The sequence below is a fragment of the Ornithodoros turicata genome, chromosome 5, assembly GCF_037126465.1.
Source record: "Ornithodoros turicata isolate Travis chromosome 5, ASM3712646v1, whole genome shotgun sequence".
Lineage (NCBI taxonomy): Eukaryota > Metazoa > Arthropoda > Arachnida > Ixodida > Argasidae > Ornithodoros > Ornithodoros turicata.
In genome coordinates this window covers 68494058-68513111 of record NC_088205.1, presented here as the reverse complement: position 1 = coordinate 68513111, position 19054 = coordinate 68494058, and the positions used below count along the sequence as shown (strand labels likewise).

General features: G+C 46.4%; 1 protein-coding gene across 4 annotated transcripts in view; it reads left to right on the top strand.

The window, feature by feature from the left end:
* Positions 1–19054, top strand: part of LOC135394650 (sodium-dependent dopamine transporter-like) — an 89916-nt gene that overhangs the window by 62414 nt on the left and 8448 nt on the right. For all 4 annotated transcript variants that reach the window (XM_064625495.1, XM_064625493.1, XM_064625494.1 and 1 more), the window contains 5 exons: positions 5690–5888; positions 13575–13715; positions 17679–17822; positions 17940–18054; positions 18152–18284. In XM_064625495.1, coding sequence (XP_064481565.1) covers positions 5690–5888; positions 13575–13715; positions 17679–17822; positions 17940–18054; positions 18152–18284 — 732 coding nt within the window. The remainder of the gene's footprint in view (positions 1–5689; positions 5889–13574; positions 13716–17678; positions 17823–17939; positions 18055–18151; positions 18285–19054) is intronic.

Here is a 19054-nt window from a genome sequence, read left to right as displayed (position 1 = left end):
TGTCGGTAATATATTTGCGATATAAACCGACCTGACTGAACGTCTGGTGTAGTACTGAGAAGGACAGGCGAACTTTTTTTACTAAATTGGAGTAGCTTACTACCCAATATCTGAAAAAAGAGCGTTACAAGCAAACGAAAATTCCGCAGAGAAGTACCATCTGTTGAGAAAAAAGAAACACTCGCTGCCTGTAATTTCCAGGTAATCAAACTCAACTCTTGTCGACGCTAGTGATCGGCTTTATCATGCGGATACTTTAATGGAAGAGAGTGTGAAGTATACCAGCATATTGTAGCAAAGAGAAGAATCAAAGAGAAGCAAGAAAAGAATCGGCAACACGATGTTGATGTACCCCAGTATCGAAAAAAGCAGAATCGGAACATCTTCATGGCCGAAAAAACAAAACTGCGATAGAAACATGCAGTGCGACAGGTTCTCCAGCTAAGAAGGAAAATGTGGCAGACCGAACTACTATTTCTTTCTTTATATACCAGACCTTATCACCCGCGGGGAACAATTTAGACCAGGATGTCATTCTTTCGTAAAGAACGAGCTATAGTACAAGGAAGGCAGAAAAGGTCGAATCATAGGGGCGCACATGCCAGCAACGATAAAAGAAAACTTAACCACGCTGATAACCCTTCTCATGATTTACCTGGCTCGGAAAACTGTCACAGGATTAGATTCATTCGTGGTCATGTTTAGCTTGCGTTGTTGCGGTGCGGAACAGGGGCTGCGGCATCGAAAAATGGAAGATCCAGCGATGCAGTGAAAGTAAGATTGAACCGAAAGAACCGAACCGCCGAAGGAATTAAACCGCCGATACCTCGAATATATTGGGCAGCATGTTGTTCGAACGACATTCCGTTCGAGCGCAACACCACAGTCGCGCGTAGCCCTTCCGGTTCTTCAGGAGGGCAAAGTAGTCGGCAACACAAACACAGCGAATAGTACCATACAGACCACAAAAGACCGACGAGCACTTTGGAATCACTCAGCCACTGCACAGGGACGTCGGAACTGAAATTGTCGACTGCACGGCGACTCATTGAAGTGATCGTCACGTTTTGCACACTTTTGTGCGCATCAACGAAACAATGATCAACAAATCCGACGAAACTATACGACAGGCAGATGGCGAGTTTCGAACTTGCCCGCAATGCAACCGGTGATGCAAGATGCAAACGCGTGGACGCGGACGCTCGGGAGGCTGCCGTAATACGCAGAGCCTGCAAGGGGATTCCTTCCTCACCCACAGGTTTTGGGTTCTGGGAGGGAGGGGTGTTCCTGCTGCGCAATGCGGTAAGAGGAGGCGAGACCAGCTGGCTGCATAGTTTATTATCATAATATGCCACTTTCCGTGCTGTAATTTTAATGCAGCTGTAACGGAATCCGGAATTTTGTCCTCTTTGCGCGGCCGTACTTTCATGTCTAATGGCACCCCAGGAGCCGGACCCACGTCGCCAGAGGCAAAGAGGTTGAAGAGTTGTCTACAAGTGGCTCCGTTTGCTCGTCGAAGAGTTGCATACAATACGGGTATTATCAGTGATGGCCAGTAGTTAACTACATGTAGTTAAACTACAAGTTAAACTACCTGAATGTATACGTCGAAAAGGGGAAAAAAATAAAACACTGTCAAGGAGCCCGCGAAGAGGGAATCACACACGTAACATGAAAAACGGTTAGGAGCAACTAATATTTATTCGAACAAGAACTTTCGTGCAAGAGACTGCACTTCTTCAGGTTACACAACTAAGTGCGACACGAGTATATATACCAAGTGAACAGATACAATAAAACAGGTTTCCAGAACTAAGTAAACACAAAACAACCAGACAGTAATACAATGCATCACGTGAGCAACTGTCACATAAGAATCAGGAAAGAGAAGGTGTACGGGTAAATGAGACATTCGGAGAATTGGGGTTCAAAAGATTTGGTGGTGAAAAAACGGGGGCACAGGTGGATGTCTAGCCTGAATGTAGTTAAAAAGTAGTTATCAACTACTTGCAGAAATGTAGTGGCAACTACTAGTTAAACTACTATTTTAAGTAGTCAACTACGGTAGTTAGGTTACTGAAGACGCCAACTACTTCTGATTTTGCCGCAAGCTTTACGGCACGATTGTGCTTCCGACTTTTACCTTGTGCTACTTGTTTGATGAGAACGGAGGTGCGGAGCAATTGTCGTGCATCCTAGATCTTCACTTTTAATGCTTGTCTAGCGAAGCCTCATTTGCTGTGAAATAATTCTGCAATTTAGTTTATCGCGTAGCACAGAAAGAATCTTGCCGCAAGCTTTGTATTTGACTATCGTAGCAATGGCTTGAGCCAACGTTTATCATTGCTTGTGATTCATATGTCGGTGTCCAAGAACACTACGAGGGAATGGTGTTGATGGACAACGTTAAGTAGTTATAGATGTAGTTAAATAGTAAACTACATTGCGGTAGTTGAAGAAGTAGTTTTAACTACTCCCCTGAAAGGTAGTTGAACTACTAGTTAAACTACTCCATCGCAAAGTAGTTAGTAGTTATAGTTAAACTACTGTAGAAGTAGTTAGTGGCCATCACTGGGTATTATATTACATCCGAGTTAGTGGCAGACAAGCACTTAGAGGAGCACAGGTTTAAGATAAAAGTTTCCAGAAGGAATAAATTGCATGCAGCCGTCTCTGTTGGCTTACCTTTGCCACCTACAACGTGTGTGTGTGGGGGGGGGGGGGAACAGTGGCCTTTATAAACCCGTACCTGTGTGGCTCGGGGATCTCTACAGTACGAGGAACAGATGTAGCGGCGTCCTTTTGGACACCCCACCCCTGGTTAAAATCAGCTGCCTACAGCGGGACATCTGGTTTCGCTCCACCTGTGTTGTTAACTAACCTGTGCCTGGTGGCGCCTGAGAGCAATTAAAGCGTCTCTTGAAACCCCGGGTACTTTTAAGTACCACCACATGTGCGCGGCGGACAGCAAAGGCGTTGGTGTCACAAAACACTTTTTGGAAGCGCATTGAAACAGTGGTAATTCGTTTTAACCGTACCAGTACACTATAAGAGGTACAGGGGGGAAACGGGCGCCGTTGCTGTTAGGTGTCGCGCGCATGCCCTTAGGCGACGCCTGTCTCTACCAAGCCGTGTATGGCTAATGGCATTTTTTTTTACTTATCTTTATCCTATATACTACGCAATTTATTTGTACAAATATCCCCGCGCTTAGCATTTATTGTCATTATTCTATTATTACTATTCATAGCTCGCTTTATTATCTCCCTTACAAGAAGGCATACCTGATATGTTTAACAACCCCCTGACCGCGCCCCCCTCCCCGGCAGGATTATTTCTGCCCCCTCCCCCAATATTTGATAACGTTCTGACGTCCCTGCAACCACATATACATGAGATTATGTGATGTGATTCATCGCCGCTACTGCGGTTCACTGCACTTATCAGGTAGGGATTCTAAGACCTGCAAATGCATAGTTGTATACAGTGAGCGAGCAAATTTCAAGTTCGAAAAGGAAAGCATCCGGGCAGACTGATGCGCAGAATAGGTCGAGAACCCGGAAAGTCAAGTTTGCTCGAAGCCACACGTCCGTTTATCTTCAACATCTGCAAGATTGTCGTGCCGTTCCGAATACGTAATTTACCTTCTACGCTGCCAAAGTGGGTGTGTGTTACGCCGGGTTTGAGATAAACTAATCAGGCGCGGGACGATTGGAGCAAGTTTCAATTTTCTCATAGACCTCATGTTATGCAAGACAGCTAACTGGTTTGTCGGGACGTTGTTTTCTTCACTCGGCAAGCGCTGCACGCGCAACAGTAAGATGTATGTACGACCTTCTGCACTCTATAAGAAGAATGAGAAGGAAAAGAAAAGGAGTAATTTTAGCTCATTAGGTGACCAATATGGCGCTGCAACCATTAGGCCCTTTGGGGCTAAATATGCGAAAGTTGGGTAAATTTCAGGGTCAAGGTACTGAAAAGGCGTAATCGCAACCTAGCGTACTCGAGGTTGCAACAGTTCTCCAGCTGACTGTCTTTTTTTTTTTTTTTTTTGCTAGAGCGTAACCCTCCAAATATGTGTACGTTCATAAGCGTTGCTTCAATAGACTCCTTTTTCTTCTATTTTTGCTTGTCCGTAACCTTCCAAATATGTGTGTGTCCATAAGCATTGCTTGTTCTACCTGTTGAACTTATCTTTCTGACAGTAGCGTTATACTATAGATGGCGTCTACCATGCCGATAACATACCATGCCCTGGTTGAAGGGCGTGCACAGCTGTACTGGTATTCAGTCAATGCACAGTGACCCCAAGACCGCAGGTAGTGTATTCGGGGATCCAAACATATACAGAAATCTAAGGATTAATCAGTGTGTTGCAGGATTCTCGACATGATCGTGTCTCGTCAGAAGAAAGCGCGCGTATTTCAGCTACACAAGACATCCAATACAATCGCGTCGCCAATCTTGCATTCCACCGCATCCGCAAGCATTTACATCCCTGCATTTGGAACTTGTTCCAGTGGTTATCTGTACCGTTTGTGACATCTTCGATAACCTCCATTTGGCAGTTTAGAAACATGGAATGAATTTCATTACATTAGTGTACATGCACGGTTACCCCGCAGTTGAATAATGACGCTGCTCCGACGCGGTCGCCGTACATGACAGCCGGACGGAGAAAGAGCATTTGGAGAGAAACTACTGTTTCACTCGCTCACACAAATGATACGGTCCGAAATGACGCCAGCAGTGCAGTCCTTTGGAAGCCTGTGTGGGTGTCGTACTTGCTAATGTGGACAGCGTACCAGGCGTGATCTTCGAGGACGACGACTTTGAAATGGATAACGCAGGATTTGTCTCACAATCTTGGCAGGATCTTCAGGTGACGACTTCGGTGGTTTTTGATTAAGCTAGTTTGCAGTCCGCAGAAGCTTCTGGTTGATACGATTTTGACGATTGCTTTGATGTGGATCCGGTGTTGCTTTTCGTTGTCGGTGTTTCACCTACTAAAGTTCAGTGTTGTATGCATGGTTTATGTGGGACTGAAATTGGTGCTATACTTGATTGGTGCTGGTTGATGTTTCATGTATCTCGTGTAGGAATGCTTTGCATTGTGTTCCTTGAATGCTTTCGAGCTAAATTACGCTCCTGAAGCATTTCCATCGCAAGTGGCGTGTCGAAACCATCCCATCTGGAAAGAGGATCACAGTTTTGTGTAACCTCACGTTTGGGGAAACAGACACCACAAGCACGGGCAAAGTTGCCTTAACAAATGCGTGCGACTTTGCTCGTAGACGCTAAAACACCCTACGTTTTGGTGAACGATAACGTGGTGTCCGGTATAGGCGTCATACAGTATGAGCAGCGTAATTGAAACTAAAATGCTTACTAGATTCGAATAGATTGACTCTATGGTGAAATACGATAGGTAGGTTCCTAAGAATGCTTTTGAGCAACTTTCCTGTCCCTGTACAGTTCCGCAGCCTTGACGTAGAAGGCGAACCCTTTCCGGTACCTTCGAGACAAGATGAGCCACACAGTGCAAATTTCACGCAGTCGTGACTGAAGCATTTCGATGTGGGTCACAAACGTGTCTATCTGCGGAAGTCTTCAATGTCATTCGTTCTCTTTTCTTTTTTCTAGTCTGTTCATAGTAAGAGTATAACTTAGGTATTGCAATGTTTTGCAGATGCAAGAGAGAGAATGTCCATTGGACACGCCATTGGACACCATCTCTCTCGACTCTGGAGAGGAGGACAACGACGACCGAGAGGAAGGCAAAGCGAGGCTCTGCTCTCGCCGTCTCACATTTTTACTAACCTGCCTGGCACCTTCAGCTGACATCATCAACATATGGAGGTACCCTTACATCGCATACAAACACGGAGGTAAGGAACCAGCCGCGCAGGTGTTCAATGAGATACTACCAACCAACGTAACGCAGAGGAAGGACAGCGGTTCCATTGTACGCTAGAAACGCAATGTACTTTTTAAAAGTGTCCCAGGTAATTATTATTTTAAAAATGGTTCGACAATCCCGTCATTAGGTGCCAAAAGAACACATTTTTGGAAGCGAGCACCAACGATGGCGAAAGGGCAGCAAATACACAACGGAGAGTACAGTGATTTGCTGCTGTTATCTTTTTCTTCTGCTATGATTCAAACAAGGAGCAGAACTTCGTACTTTGAGGAAGTACGCGATATGCGTTGGAAGCCGCTCAGCCATGGTCCCTCAAGATGATGACGATGACGATTTGCCTTTTCTTTTCGCGAAAGCTTTTATGGCTATGAAGCGCCAAAGGAAGACAAATATGACAATGCGACGACGCTACAATGGTCGGTCTGTGCATGCACTAATGTTTGTCACCTTGGGGGTTCTTTGACGCGCACATTTCAGCACACGGTACATCATATTTAACGTCCCTCAAGGAAGACTGAGTGTCCAAGCAGTTTGTACCCCGCCGCCACGTTGCTGACGTCCTCGGCCAAAGTGGCTAGATCGATCCAGCAACCTTGAGATCAGTAGGCGTAGACGCTGCCAACTGAGTCACCCGAGTGCGGTGAAGGAAAAAAAAGAAAAAAAAAACGTCGAAACGAAGAGAAAGTTATGATTGGGGTGCGTGTTGTGTGGGAGCGGAGGGTTAAGATCTATGGTCTAGAAACAACACGATTCCCCAGGAGGCGCCGGTATTGTTGCGGTAAACAATAAATAACCTGGCGACACAATGCAGAAATCAAAAGCTCCTAGCTCTGTCGTACTTAGCGAAATACAAGCCTTCGAACGCACTCCCGTGCAAAGCGCAGACGTCACAGACCTCAGAGTTGCGTCCATTCCGATTGGCAGCCGTAAGCACTTGACTCCTCGTGCGCTGCCGCACTGGTGGCGGCGAGAGCTGTGACGTCAGAGCCACATCAGTTTCGGTATCCGCGGTGCCCATTTGTTTCGTTTCTATTACACCCTTCGCTGTCAAACTTTTAATGCAGGTTCACATCGATGCAGAGCACCGCTTTTAACGTTTATATTGGATAACTTGGGATGACCTGTCGCAACCCCTTTAAGCGCTGGTTCACGTGTTGCGTTTCTATTCAATTCCAAGTCACTGGGAGGGAGGGTAACGTTGATGGGGAACGCGGGTAAAATGTCACTCTTGAAACAGAGCCCGTTCTCTCTTAATGTGCCGTGACATTATATGCAATACCGGAAGGAATTGCTAGATGGCGAAAATGAAGAGTTTATTAGCGCTACAAATAGACAGTCAAGGCCTTTCATGGAAGCAACGAAAGGGAAGTCTTGAGCGACAATCTGCGACGCTCTGAATATGAGAGCAAGTTAGGGCATCAGGAAATGAATTTCGAAAGATGTCATATTGTGTTTCATGTCATGAAACTTCGATATCGTATATTCATAAGCTAATGAGTTCAAAATTATGTTTATAACGAACGCTTTTCATTTATACGGCTTTCTAGCTGCTGTATTAGCTGACGTCGAAGTATGATTATATGGTTCGCCTCTTGTTCAGTGACCAGCCTCGGTGTATCAGTAGATTTTCATAGTTTAATTTGAAATTGATTCCTTGCTTCAACACAGTGCGACACAGTTCTTGTACATACCGTTGCAAGCACGTGGTGGGAACAAAGAGCACTCGCAGTTCAAGAAGAAGAAGAAAAAAAAAAGCGTTGGAGGACCAGTTGTAGAGTGATCGTTGACTGATCCTAAGGTTGTATGTTCGAACCCGACAGGGGACAGCGGCAACTCGATGGCAAGGCACGAGTTACTTCGACACGTCAGCGACCCCTCAGGTGTGCAAAATTAATACACAGACCGACCAGTGTGCCGTCGGTCACGGTTGTGAGTGTCTCGCGACGTAAAGCCACGAATTGAGTTGAAAGAGATAAGAAAAAAATGGAGAAAGAGGCACTCATTACGAGAGCCGGCTACTCCAGATCACTTAGAAAAACAACAAGAATACAACAACAATAAATGAAGAAGTGATGATGACATGGGATGTTTCCCCGTGGTAGTCACAGGACCCTACCCCACTTCACAGCTGTTAATATGAGAGGATGGATTATGGGGAACGCGAAGCGACGACAAGTCGGAGTTCGATGGAATTCTATGCGATGATTATCGGCGGGGGCTTTGTAATCTGTTGTTGGTGTTCCTTCAAACGGGTAGCCTTCTTAAGTCCGGTGTCACCACGTAGCATGTATCGTATTGTTCACATTGCAACATAAGGCAGCCGATTGGGCAAGTTGAGGGATAAATCTGGATCCACTTCTCTCCCTGTCCCTGTTTCCAGATGTAAAGCATGCAAATACCTTGGAGGTCACTATTGACAGCGCCTTGCGCTGGACGAAGCAGGTGAACGAAACCATTGCTATAGAGAAGAAATCGCTAAATTTGCTCAGACAAATCAGTGGCAAAGCATATGGCTGTAGTGCACGATCCATGCTCACTCTGCACAGAGCTCTTATTCTATCTCGGACTCTGTATGTGACGCCGTACGTTGACCTGTCGCCAATACAATGGCTGAACCTCGAGCGTCTCCATCGGGCCGGTATACGAACAGTGCTTGGTCTACCCAGCTTCTCCGGCTTTACCTATACCTCTCTGGAGTCAAAAGAAAAGCCCGTCATCATCCATTCAAAACACAGATGGCTCCAGTTGATTGACAACGCAACACTTCTGGGCAAGAAACAACTGCTCACCGGTCTTCAAGGCAACCTCACCACGTCCCTACGCCACCTGGCTAGGTCGCACGCCAATTGCCCCCTTACCGTACGACGTACGAATGTATCCTTCGACCTGCTACTCCATGGCGCGAAGAAATGCCCAATATCTCATTGCACATTCCAGGACTAAGAAAGAAGGGCGAATCCAGCTCACTGGAAGCCAAGGCAGCTGCTTAGGTCCTAATTAGTGACACTTTTCACGCTCACACTCTGGTGTTCACAGACGGCTCCGTTGACGCGGAGTGTATGGATCTCCTCCCACATCGGCATCAGTGGCAACGAAAAAGCGGACCAACTAGCATCTGCTGCACACCACAGCACTAGCCCTAGTTTGCTAACCCCGGGTGACAGCGACAGAAAATTGGTCATCTATGAGATAGTTCTTATGCAGCACCCTGGGATCCGGGACATCCTGGAAAATCATCGACTTGATCTCCCACTGAAAGGACTTTCCCGCAGTGCACAAACTCTACTCTTCAGGTTGCGAACAAGATGCGCATTCACCAAATCGCAATTATTCAAGATTGGCTCTCTAGACAACGCAAACTGCATACATTGTCAGCAAATTGAAAGTATCGAACACATCCTACTGCATTGCTGTGAATATGTGGTGCGGGAGAAATACCTTGGCCATTGCAGAAATTGTACGGTGGATGATGTCCTACATCCCACAGGTTCTTTCACGGAAAGACACTCCAAAATTCGCAGCCTCGTCTGCTTTCTCCAGGAATCTGGCCTTGCACAAAGGGTACCGCTCGGACGTCTCAGATGGGACGGGGCTTCACCATATCGGCTAAGTAGCTTCTTCTATCCCCTTTGCAGAGGATAATAGATATTGCTGATCGGGACACATACGCCGCTGCAGCAGCCCTGTGCGCTTCTTCATTCCCGTGGACGCCACAATGTCCTGGAATCCACTTTAGGAATATTTCGTGACCACTACTCATCTGTAGGCGGCTCATTTCCTTGAGGATAAACGTAACAATCGGAGCCAGGGATCCACGAAGCCCCATATGGGCAATACGTTGCAGGGCAGCTTTGGAATCACAGTATACGTACAAACAAAATGGCTAACTACAATAAGAACAATGAATGACAAAGCCACGAATTATTATCTTGTGGATTGATAATCATAAAGTGTTTGGAGCCGATACTCCTCCTCAACAGATTGCGGAAAAGCCATATTTTCTTCAATTGCTCTATATTAATTGGCCCAATGAGACATTTCCCAATTTGTGTGCACCATAATGTTGAAGCGTCACGTGGAAATCGTGTTATCTCTTCATCGTGAACATCCGTGTCAGGGTGTTTATTTTTATCAGATATATTTTTATATAAAGTATGAGACCAGCGCAGATGCCGTTTTTCTGCGGGTGAGATATACGGCCATGCACATATTCTGTCGATGAGAGTATGTAATTACTAAATCACTAATTACTTACCTAAATTTATTAATTTTAACTAGATGTTTCGGGAAAATGAGATTGCAGAATTGGAGCCAATCAATGTTTAAAGCTACCCATTTTTCAAATATTTCTGTTACGCGCAAGTATGCAGAAACTTCAAATTTTGCTACACAAATGAGACGGAACTGAAACAAGCGCGTTGAGCAGAAAAGCATTATGCAAGCGAGCTGGTGTAATGCAGAGGAGCGCGTCTCGAGCGCGGGGAGGACAGCGCCCATTCCACGTATGGAGTGCCACGTGCTTTGGAACCACATGGGTGACATAATCCCGCCATGTTTGACATAACCCCGCTGTATCCTCAAGCGGGTGCTTTTCGCAAAACCGCCATCTTGTCGTGGTCACATGTCATTGGCAACGTCATTTTGAGGTCATGTGACTTTGTTTGCGTGTCGTTTGAGCTCTTGCCGACATGTTCCCGTCGGCATAAAGCCAAGCGATGAACGTATTTTTCCAACGTAAACTATGCGGTGCCTCTTCCGCGACAATGTGGCTCATTTATCTTTAACATGAGTACAGCACTGTGCACACTTAACAGTAACACGACCTCCGTACAATCGGTGGCCCCAGTAGAAAGTGCGCAATGGTTCCCGACAATGCGAGTTGCAAACATGAAGGTCAGGTTCCGACTTACATGTTTACTACTCGTATTGTGGCGGACCCTTGCGCACCTTCTGCTGAGGCCACCGATTGTACGGAGGTCGTGTTACTCTTAAGTGTGCACAGTGCTGTACATCACACCGGCTAAGTGCGTCTTGACGCACGATCGTTATTTAGATGTGATCAACAGTAAGGCTTTATGTGCAGATCTGCGCGTTTGGCTGCGTGATTATCAGCTATCTAAAAATAATTACCGAGGACGAAAGACGTTCAAAACGGTCAAGAGAAACGGCAAGCGCATCGTTTACAAGCGGTTTGACCGCCGATCGTGGGCGCGGCCATCTTTTAGGTCACGTGTGTGTTGACATTTGCTGTGATTGTGACCTGTGTGCAGGACCTGTTCAGAATGCATTGCGTTCACCCAGCACGCTTTCGTCTGTGCAGCAATACATTAGAGGGCACCACTGTGTTTGGAACACAGATTGGAGTAGGTGCTGATCCTCTGGCTCGGTACACCGCTCTGCGTTTTTTTTTTGTTTTTTGCGCGCGGTTTTCTTGCGCTGCTGACGCATATGGCTTCCGTCCATTTGCATAGCAAAATTTCGCGATAGGCAACTCAAAGTACGTACGTGCCCGTTCCTTGCTTTCTTTAAAAAGAAGTTGGTAACTTTAAGTGGTGAATGGCTCTGTGTCGAATAAAAACACCCGATTATGCACCGTTTTCTCGTGGAAGCCGCCATATTGAACGCACAGTGTCGACTAGCCGGGGGAGCACGTCGAAAACTACCGCCCAAGTCAGAGAGAAGGAAAGTACACGTGCCGTGTGCTTCCTCCCTTGTATCCTGGTATCGCTGTCCTCCTCTCTTGCTTGTGCTAGCTGGAAAACTGTGTATCCGGTATCATAACCAATTTATGATTGAGTGAGAGAGAAAAAAAGAGCAACTTGTGACTCTACTTGTGCCTACACAACAGTTCCAGGTATACCAACCCACCACCAAGAGTACCTGTATCTGAGACACTTCCCGCATCAGTTCCTAGACACTGCACCTAATCCGGTTGATAAGAGTACGCGCTAAAAAGGCCACATACGGGAGCACCGCACGGCAATTATTCGGCGGTCGTTTCAGAACGTGAAGCGCAAAAATGAGAAGAGGTCAATGGTTAGGTGATTTGGGGCCATTTTTCGTTGCCTTTTTGTCGTGAGTTAAAGGAACAACTCGAGAAGTCAGCAAATTGTTTCAGAGAAAAGGACTCCCAGGTATTGCTTCACGTATCCCGTCGTGTGCACCTGATTCTCCGTCGCGGTCCAGAAGAAGCCTACGTTTCAAAACTTGAAATTCGCAGAAACAAGCGCTCTTCAGAACCAATCACGCTGTCTGTGGTCTGGGATGCGTTGACCATATGGGCAATTTATCTTCAGATGCTACATGTGTCCTGCATCCTAAATAATAGGTTACCGGTAATTTCGTGCGAAAATGACGTCAGTGTCCTCGCTTCCCTCTAAAGCGCCTCACAGGTTCCGGTAGGCAAGGTGTTTTGTGATCGCTGCGTGTTTAAAATTGGTTTCCCAGTCGCTTCTGAAGCAGTATGGGTGGCTGTTGTGAAGGGCTGATTATTCCCTTGAGGACTACAATGCGAGGTATTGGCACAACGACTGTAATGATGCGTACTTCTACATATGAATGTGTGGAATAATGTGAAATCCACAACATCAAACACGATAAGGCAATAAGGTTAACTGTGTACAGGGTTCGCCAAGATAAACTTCGGGGTTTGTAACGAAGATAAAACAAATAAGAACAGTGTCGGAAAGCTAAAGTAGATGTTAGAAGACGTATTATGCCCCAAAATTTTATGTTGATAATGCCGCGTGGTCTGTTTCTCTGCGGATAAATCGTGAAAGTAAAAAAAACCTCCGCTCCTTAAACGGCTGTACCAGTGTTTCAGCTTATTTCCGTAAGATGGCGAAGCGGTCGAATGCGGCGTTGCAGAGTACGACTCTGCGACTCTGCATTTAGTTCCGCTTGCTCACTTGGTTTCGATGTCGTCTGCAACGCCGTGTTCGACCGTTTCGCCATCTGACAGAAAGGAGCTGAAACATAGGTATAGCCGACTAGGCAGCGGCGGTTTCCTAATTTTCACGATTTATCCGCAGAGAAGCGGACCAAATGGCAGTATCGACATAAAATTTTGGGGCATAATACGTCCTCTAACATCTACTAGCTTCCCGACAGTGTTCTTATTTGTTTTATCTTCGTTACAAACTCCGAAGTTTATCGTGGCGAACTCTGTACTTCAAAAGTATCTATGTGTTCTTGCTAGGTCGAATACGACTATATAGAAGCTGAGATGCATAGGACGTAAAGACGAAAAAATATCAACACGTCCCTGCTCCCCGGCACGGTAATCAAGTCATTTTAAACGACTTTGGGACCTCCCACGGCTGAGCGGCCTGCGTTGCCATTTTAAGCGATTCAAATGAGCATATACTAATCGGTAGACAGCAGGAAGCCTCAGTTACACAAGGAGTGTTCCAAAGCATGTGACACCAGGTGCGAATTTGCATACCGTTACGCAAAACAGCTGTGGAAACACAAAAACAAAAGGTCCTTGGTAGAATGCCAAGTACTTAAACCTTAATCCTCCTACGCGCACGTAGTGTAGCTCGCTTTGAAATGGGCTCGTACGACCACTGCGCCGGTTAGCCGTTGGTGTGCATAAAGCGCACATGCTCCAGTAATACTCTGCATGTGGCTAATATTCTTTTGACATTTTCAGGGGTCGTCCTAGTTCCTTGTATCATCCTTTTCATTCTGATTGGATTTCCACTCTACTATCTGGAGCAAACAATAGGAAGGCTACACGCTGGCAAGAAAGGAGGAGGTCAATGCTTAGGTCATTTGGTGCCATTTTTCAAAGGTAAACCTCTCAAATATTCATTGTCTAACTGGTATAATTGGACGGTTGACCATTCATTGGACAGTTTTCGCCATGCCTGAGTTACATTCTTTTTGTAAGGACTAACGCAAAACTACACATTTGGTGGTAATGTAACGGTAATGTACACATGGTGGTAATGTTGTAATATATATAAAGCTGTTTTGCCTGCTGATGTGACCGCATTCCGCTCTGGAGAGATCACGCGCCTTGGGCCGATCGAATAGCAAACTGCGACGACATGATACTGCGAATGTGCCATGTCGTTGCAGTCTGTCTGCGAATAGGTTATTATTGTCACCATTCCAACACTCTGTGGCCCCTTGACGCAAAGGCCGAGGAAGCTGAGTGGCAAGGGGAAGATGTGTAAGTGCAATAGGAATCGTGTGACCGTCGTGGCTTTAAACAGATCTTCACTCTTGCTCTACCGCATCCTACCAGTATAAAACGGCAGGGAGAATATTTAGAACTACAGTAAGAAAGGTCTAAACTTGAGTAATACATTGTTATTAATATTTCGTTATTATCATTAAACTTATTTCAGGGACGGATCTTCCGTATGTGGGTGGATAGTAGTACGACATAGAGCGCTGCACGGGCGGTACTTTTAGGGCCAGGCTGTGGATCGAGCCCAGCCTTCCTTTGATTTACCCGCCCGGGTCCGTCCCGGCCCGAAGGATTCTAAGTTTCTCGGCCAAGCCCTGCCCGAGAAATTTATAGGCTACCCGGCGCGGCCCAGTCCAGTCCACTGTTCTAGGCTGTCAAAATTTGACCGTGGCTAACTAAGAGAGGGGTAACACAGCCTCGAGTCCGACCTAGGCCCGGCAATGTACGGGCCCGAGCCCGGCCTAGACCTGTAATGATCAAACCAAAGCCCAGCCCAGGCCCACGAAAGAAAGCTTTACCCCGTCCCTGTCCGGCCCACGGGCCGGGCCAAGCTTGGGTTTTCGGGTAAGCAGAGCCCGTGCAGTGCTCTAGTAGACCCTTCAAACGAAACCTCACCACATAGCACGCTGAAAGTCGACGCCTTGCGCAGAATGATACCCTTGTCACTTGTTATTCTGTAAAGTGCAGTGCGTACGCCTTTTTATGGCAATTAAATGGACCATTTCCGACAACGCGTATGCGCAGGCCCAGCCCTTGAGTCCGCCATCTTTGAATGGAAAACATCGCTATGGACCCACCTGCGGGAGACTGTCATGTTCATTGTGGGGAGATAATCGGTTTCAAGGTTACGTGGACGTTTGGCGTCTGATAAGGAGTACAGTGCGCTTTCACTCTTTCCGCATTCTTCTTCCAATCTCCTCTTGCTACTTTCCCACGCAATGTGCCAGCCCGAAAAGCGCGTCACCATTATTGGGGGGAAAGACACGACGTTCGACATCCCGTCGCCAGGGGCGACGCGAATATGGAAATGGTCCATTAAGTTAACTGCACACCTTTCACAAAAAGGCGTACGCCTCCTGTTTTCGACAATTGTTACCCGGCAGCGTGTGTTGCGGAGTTGTTTCTTTCTTTCTTTACCCTCAGGTAACATGGAAATACAGCGGGGAGTGGAAATAACAGTGAAACAAAGGAAAAGTTACACATACAAAGTTACACATCAAATACATCATGGAGTAAATTGGGTTCGTCGCCGTTATTTCGGTTTGATGAGCTCTAGATCGTCAATAATGATTTCTCACGAGTGCGTTTTAGCTTGTGTATTAATAATTGACGTTCGGAGACATAGAGAAATAATATGCTGATCAAATATCTCCATGTCAACCCTCTAAGACGCTTTCTTTCAGTTTCTTATAACACGTGCCCTCCGAATGAGTCAGTGTTGCAGAAATCGCTCTCTTCAACCACTGACCTGTCCCTGTTATGAGGTCACAAATACACTGCGCAAGTAGGTCAACTACTAGCGCACCTCCTCAGTTTCTCTCTGTATCCGGGTGCCTGGGAAGCGACCTCATTGGTCCTTCTCCCGGAGAAGGGGATACCAGCATAACGGAAGAAGGTCGCGGCCTTTCTTGTGAAAGGGGCATTGAAGCGAAGTCTTCGAGCTGTCCCTTATCGTTGCCCTGTGAATGGTCGGACCCTTCGCCACTCCGCACTTTAGCTTTCGCTGTTTCCACCACCGCCACCTGGCTCCCCTCTGCGCTTTAGCCCCACTCCTTCGCAGAGAGACACTGTGACACCATATATACGTGGCCATGAAACGCTGCTACGGCCACCTAGGACATACCTTCATGATTTGCGGCTGGATCGTGCGTGCACCCAATAACGTGCACCGAGAAACGTAACAGTCGCGTCACTAAACTGCCTTGCGTGTACCGTAGTCGAAGGCTCTCTTCACACTATGCAAATACTCAGCCGCAGCATTCCAAAAGGCATGTTAATCGCCTGAGGCGATTGACCTCCCTTTCACCTGCTGTTGGCGGCCAGTTCATAATTCTGAGACTGTTGCATTGAACGGTGATTGCATGTTTCCCCCTTCTAAACACGAATTGTCATACGGTCTGAGAAGTTCGTTGTTTCTCAGTTTTCCGTTTACAATACGAACGGTTACGCTGTCGTCTGCTACTTCAGTAGCCTAGTGGTCTATACAGGGTGTCCCACCGAAAAAGGGCCAGGTGCTAAAGAAAAAAAAACGGAGTGCTCTACACAAATGGAACCAACTACGTGCTTGGCAGTTGTGTGGTGTATCCAGAAATATTTTTTATCGCCCCCTGTCAATTAATTAGCGGTAATTAATTTTCTAACTTCTTAATTATCGGTTTTAGCTCTCAGATGTCAACGAGGAAGTTGTAGTAAAAGTTGAAAAAGATGCAACTGAAGTGGTTCGAGGTCGCTATGGCTTGTGGTTTCGTTTTTTCCCCCGAGTTTAAAAATTGGTTTCAGAAGCCGCGCGCATCACAGAGTGCTGCCCACAATTCGGCGCCCGCGCGCGACGATTGCCGTGCACTCTGATAGGCGTGCCGTGAAACAGGTGAAATATCTTTCTCTCGTGTGACGTGACCCAAGTATGGTCTCCAAGCGCTATATTCAAGGTAAATGTACGCTGGAGGGCGCTGGAATCGTCACACGCGGGTACCAGATTGTGGGCAGCGATTTGCGGTCCGCCCGACATCTGAAACCAACTTTTAAACCCGGGAGAAACAAGCAAACAAGCCGAAACCACAAGTCGTAGCAACCTCGAACTACCTCAGTTGTGTCTTTTTCGACATGTACTACAACTAACTCATTGATATCTGAGAGCTAAAACCGATAATTAAAAAGTTAGAAAATTAATTGACTCTAATTAATTGACAAGGGGCGATAAGAAAATATTTTTGGATAGACCACACCATTGCCAAGCACGTACGGTTGGTTCCATGTGTGTAGAGCACTGTTTTTTCTTTAGCTCTTGTCCCGCATGTTTCTCTTTTCGTCCTGTCTGTATCGCGCTTCCCCTTACGTCATGGATTCTCTCGACCGGCTAAACACCCATTAGCTGTAGTACTTTACAAGCGGAATAGTCAAATGGTGCTGAACACCGGGAGGTGGTGGGTTTGAATTGCGCCACCCGTTGTGTCGTCACAGGCTTTCCCATGAGTTTTCCGGCAGACTTTCCGGGCGGATGTCGGTACAGCTTTCTTGAAGTCTGTATACCCCCATGTGTCCCACTCGTTCTCGCTGCACTCCTCTCGCCTGCGAACTCAGTGCCACAATTGCTACTCGATGCTAACACTGAATAATACTTAGAAAAGTTCGTAGTTGATATAGGGTACCTGTTCTACATGTCACAAGAACTTTCCAGAAATGTAGGGATCTTGCGTCGGTCCTATCTTTATTTTACAAATAATCGTCACATGCCAGGTACAGTTTCAGACGGTTATCTTCAGTATCACCGATGCTGTGGCTGTGTTCAACTTGGAGACATTAGTAAAATAATGGCACGTACTATCGTACTCATTACAGGTGTTGGTTATGCCTACTCTGCTCTGCTTGCACTTATGTCTGTATACTACATGGCAGTCGTGACGTGGGTTCTTCTTTACCTGTTTTCATCCATGCAAGAAACTTTGCCATGGGCGCACTGCGGGAACGGCACCGTAGTTTCTGGTAAAGCCATTTATATTTTTTATTCCTCGCATCATTATAATTATCATTTGCAAACTTGAATTCGAAGTCAAATTACGATATCGTGTATCTCACGATAGACCTTTTTTTATGTCTTAGGTTGTACTACTACGGAACCACCCCTGCAACGAACCTGTCTCCCAACTAACTTTTCTGATGAAGTGGAGGGCATACCGCAAGAATGGACTAGAGCACCTAGTGAGGTCTACTTTCAGTAAGGGACACATTTTATGCTGCGTCCACGCGGTACTGCAGGGAACTCTGTCATGTTGTGTCATGTTGCTAACGTTCTTGCATTGTATTTATTGCAGCTCAATTGTAGTTCGGCTGACGACAGAAGTGCACTGGTTCGGGAACATGTCGTGGACAATGCTTTTGTGCTTGTTTGGCGGATGGATTGTCACGTATCTGAACGTGATAAGAGGGAAAATTTCGTTTCGAAAGGTTAGATCACTTTGGTCCAATTCTCTAGATGTTAAAGGAGCGTGGAAGGGTTAAAAAATGTCAGTGCGAGTAGAAATTACGATTACAAGCTCTGGGGACATGTTGGCACAAGAAGTACGCGTGTGCCGCTCAATCCTAGGTGCGCAAAAGCGCTTTCAACCTCGCGGGTCACCTCCTTCCCTTGTCTGCGGGTCTGTAACGTCACGTCATACGTCCAATAGTGAGGCGCGCCCCCTTTCCCTTTTCGCAGTTGTATTCGAAGCCGCCCATCCCGCTTGTGACGCGGAGCAGTCTGCCGCGGTCGTCTTGCTCCCACGCTGTAGCAGACGATTCTCAACAGCCAATAAAGCTGCTCGACTGATCTGACGTCACAAGAATTCAGAAGCAGCTGGGAGAGCTTGCTACCGTTGCGCGTATTCTTTTAAACTACAACTACACGAATGACGATGGGATGAGGTGATTCAGCGCACTTCAACAAACAAACAAACAAACAAACAATTTCTCTGGAAATCCGCACTTCGGAAACAAAATACGTTGCGATGACAGTTTCTGAAGATGTCACGCGTTCATGTCACGCGACGAAAAACAAAGCAAAGTGAAATCAAAAACAAATGTTACTTCCATGTTTCTTGAAGTGTTTCAGCCCATGGTGTTAGGTGCGTCAGTCACTGATCCGAAAAGAATTGTACCGAACTTGCAAGTTCTAACTCAACTGCACCTGCAATGAACCAGTCGAAGAAAAATATCATAAATGTAAAAAATGTCATAAC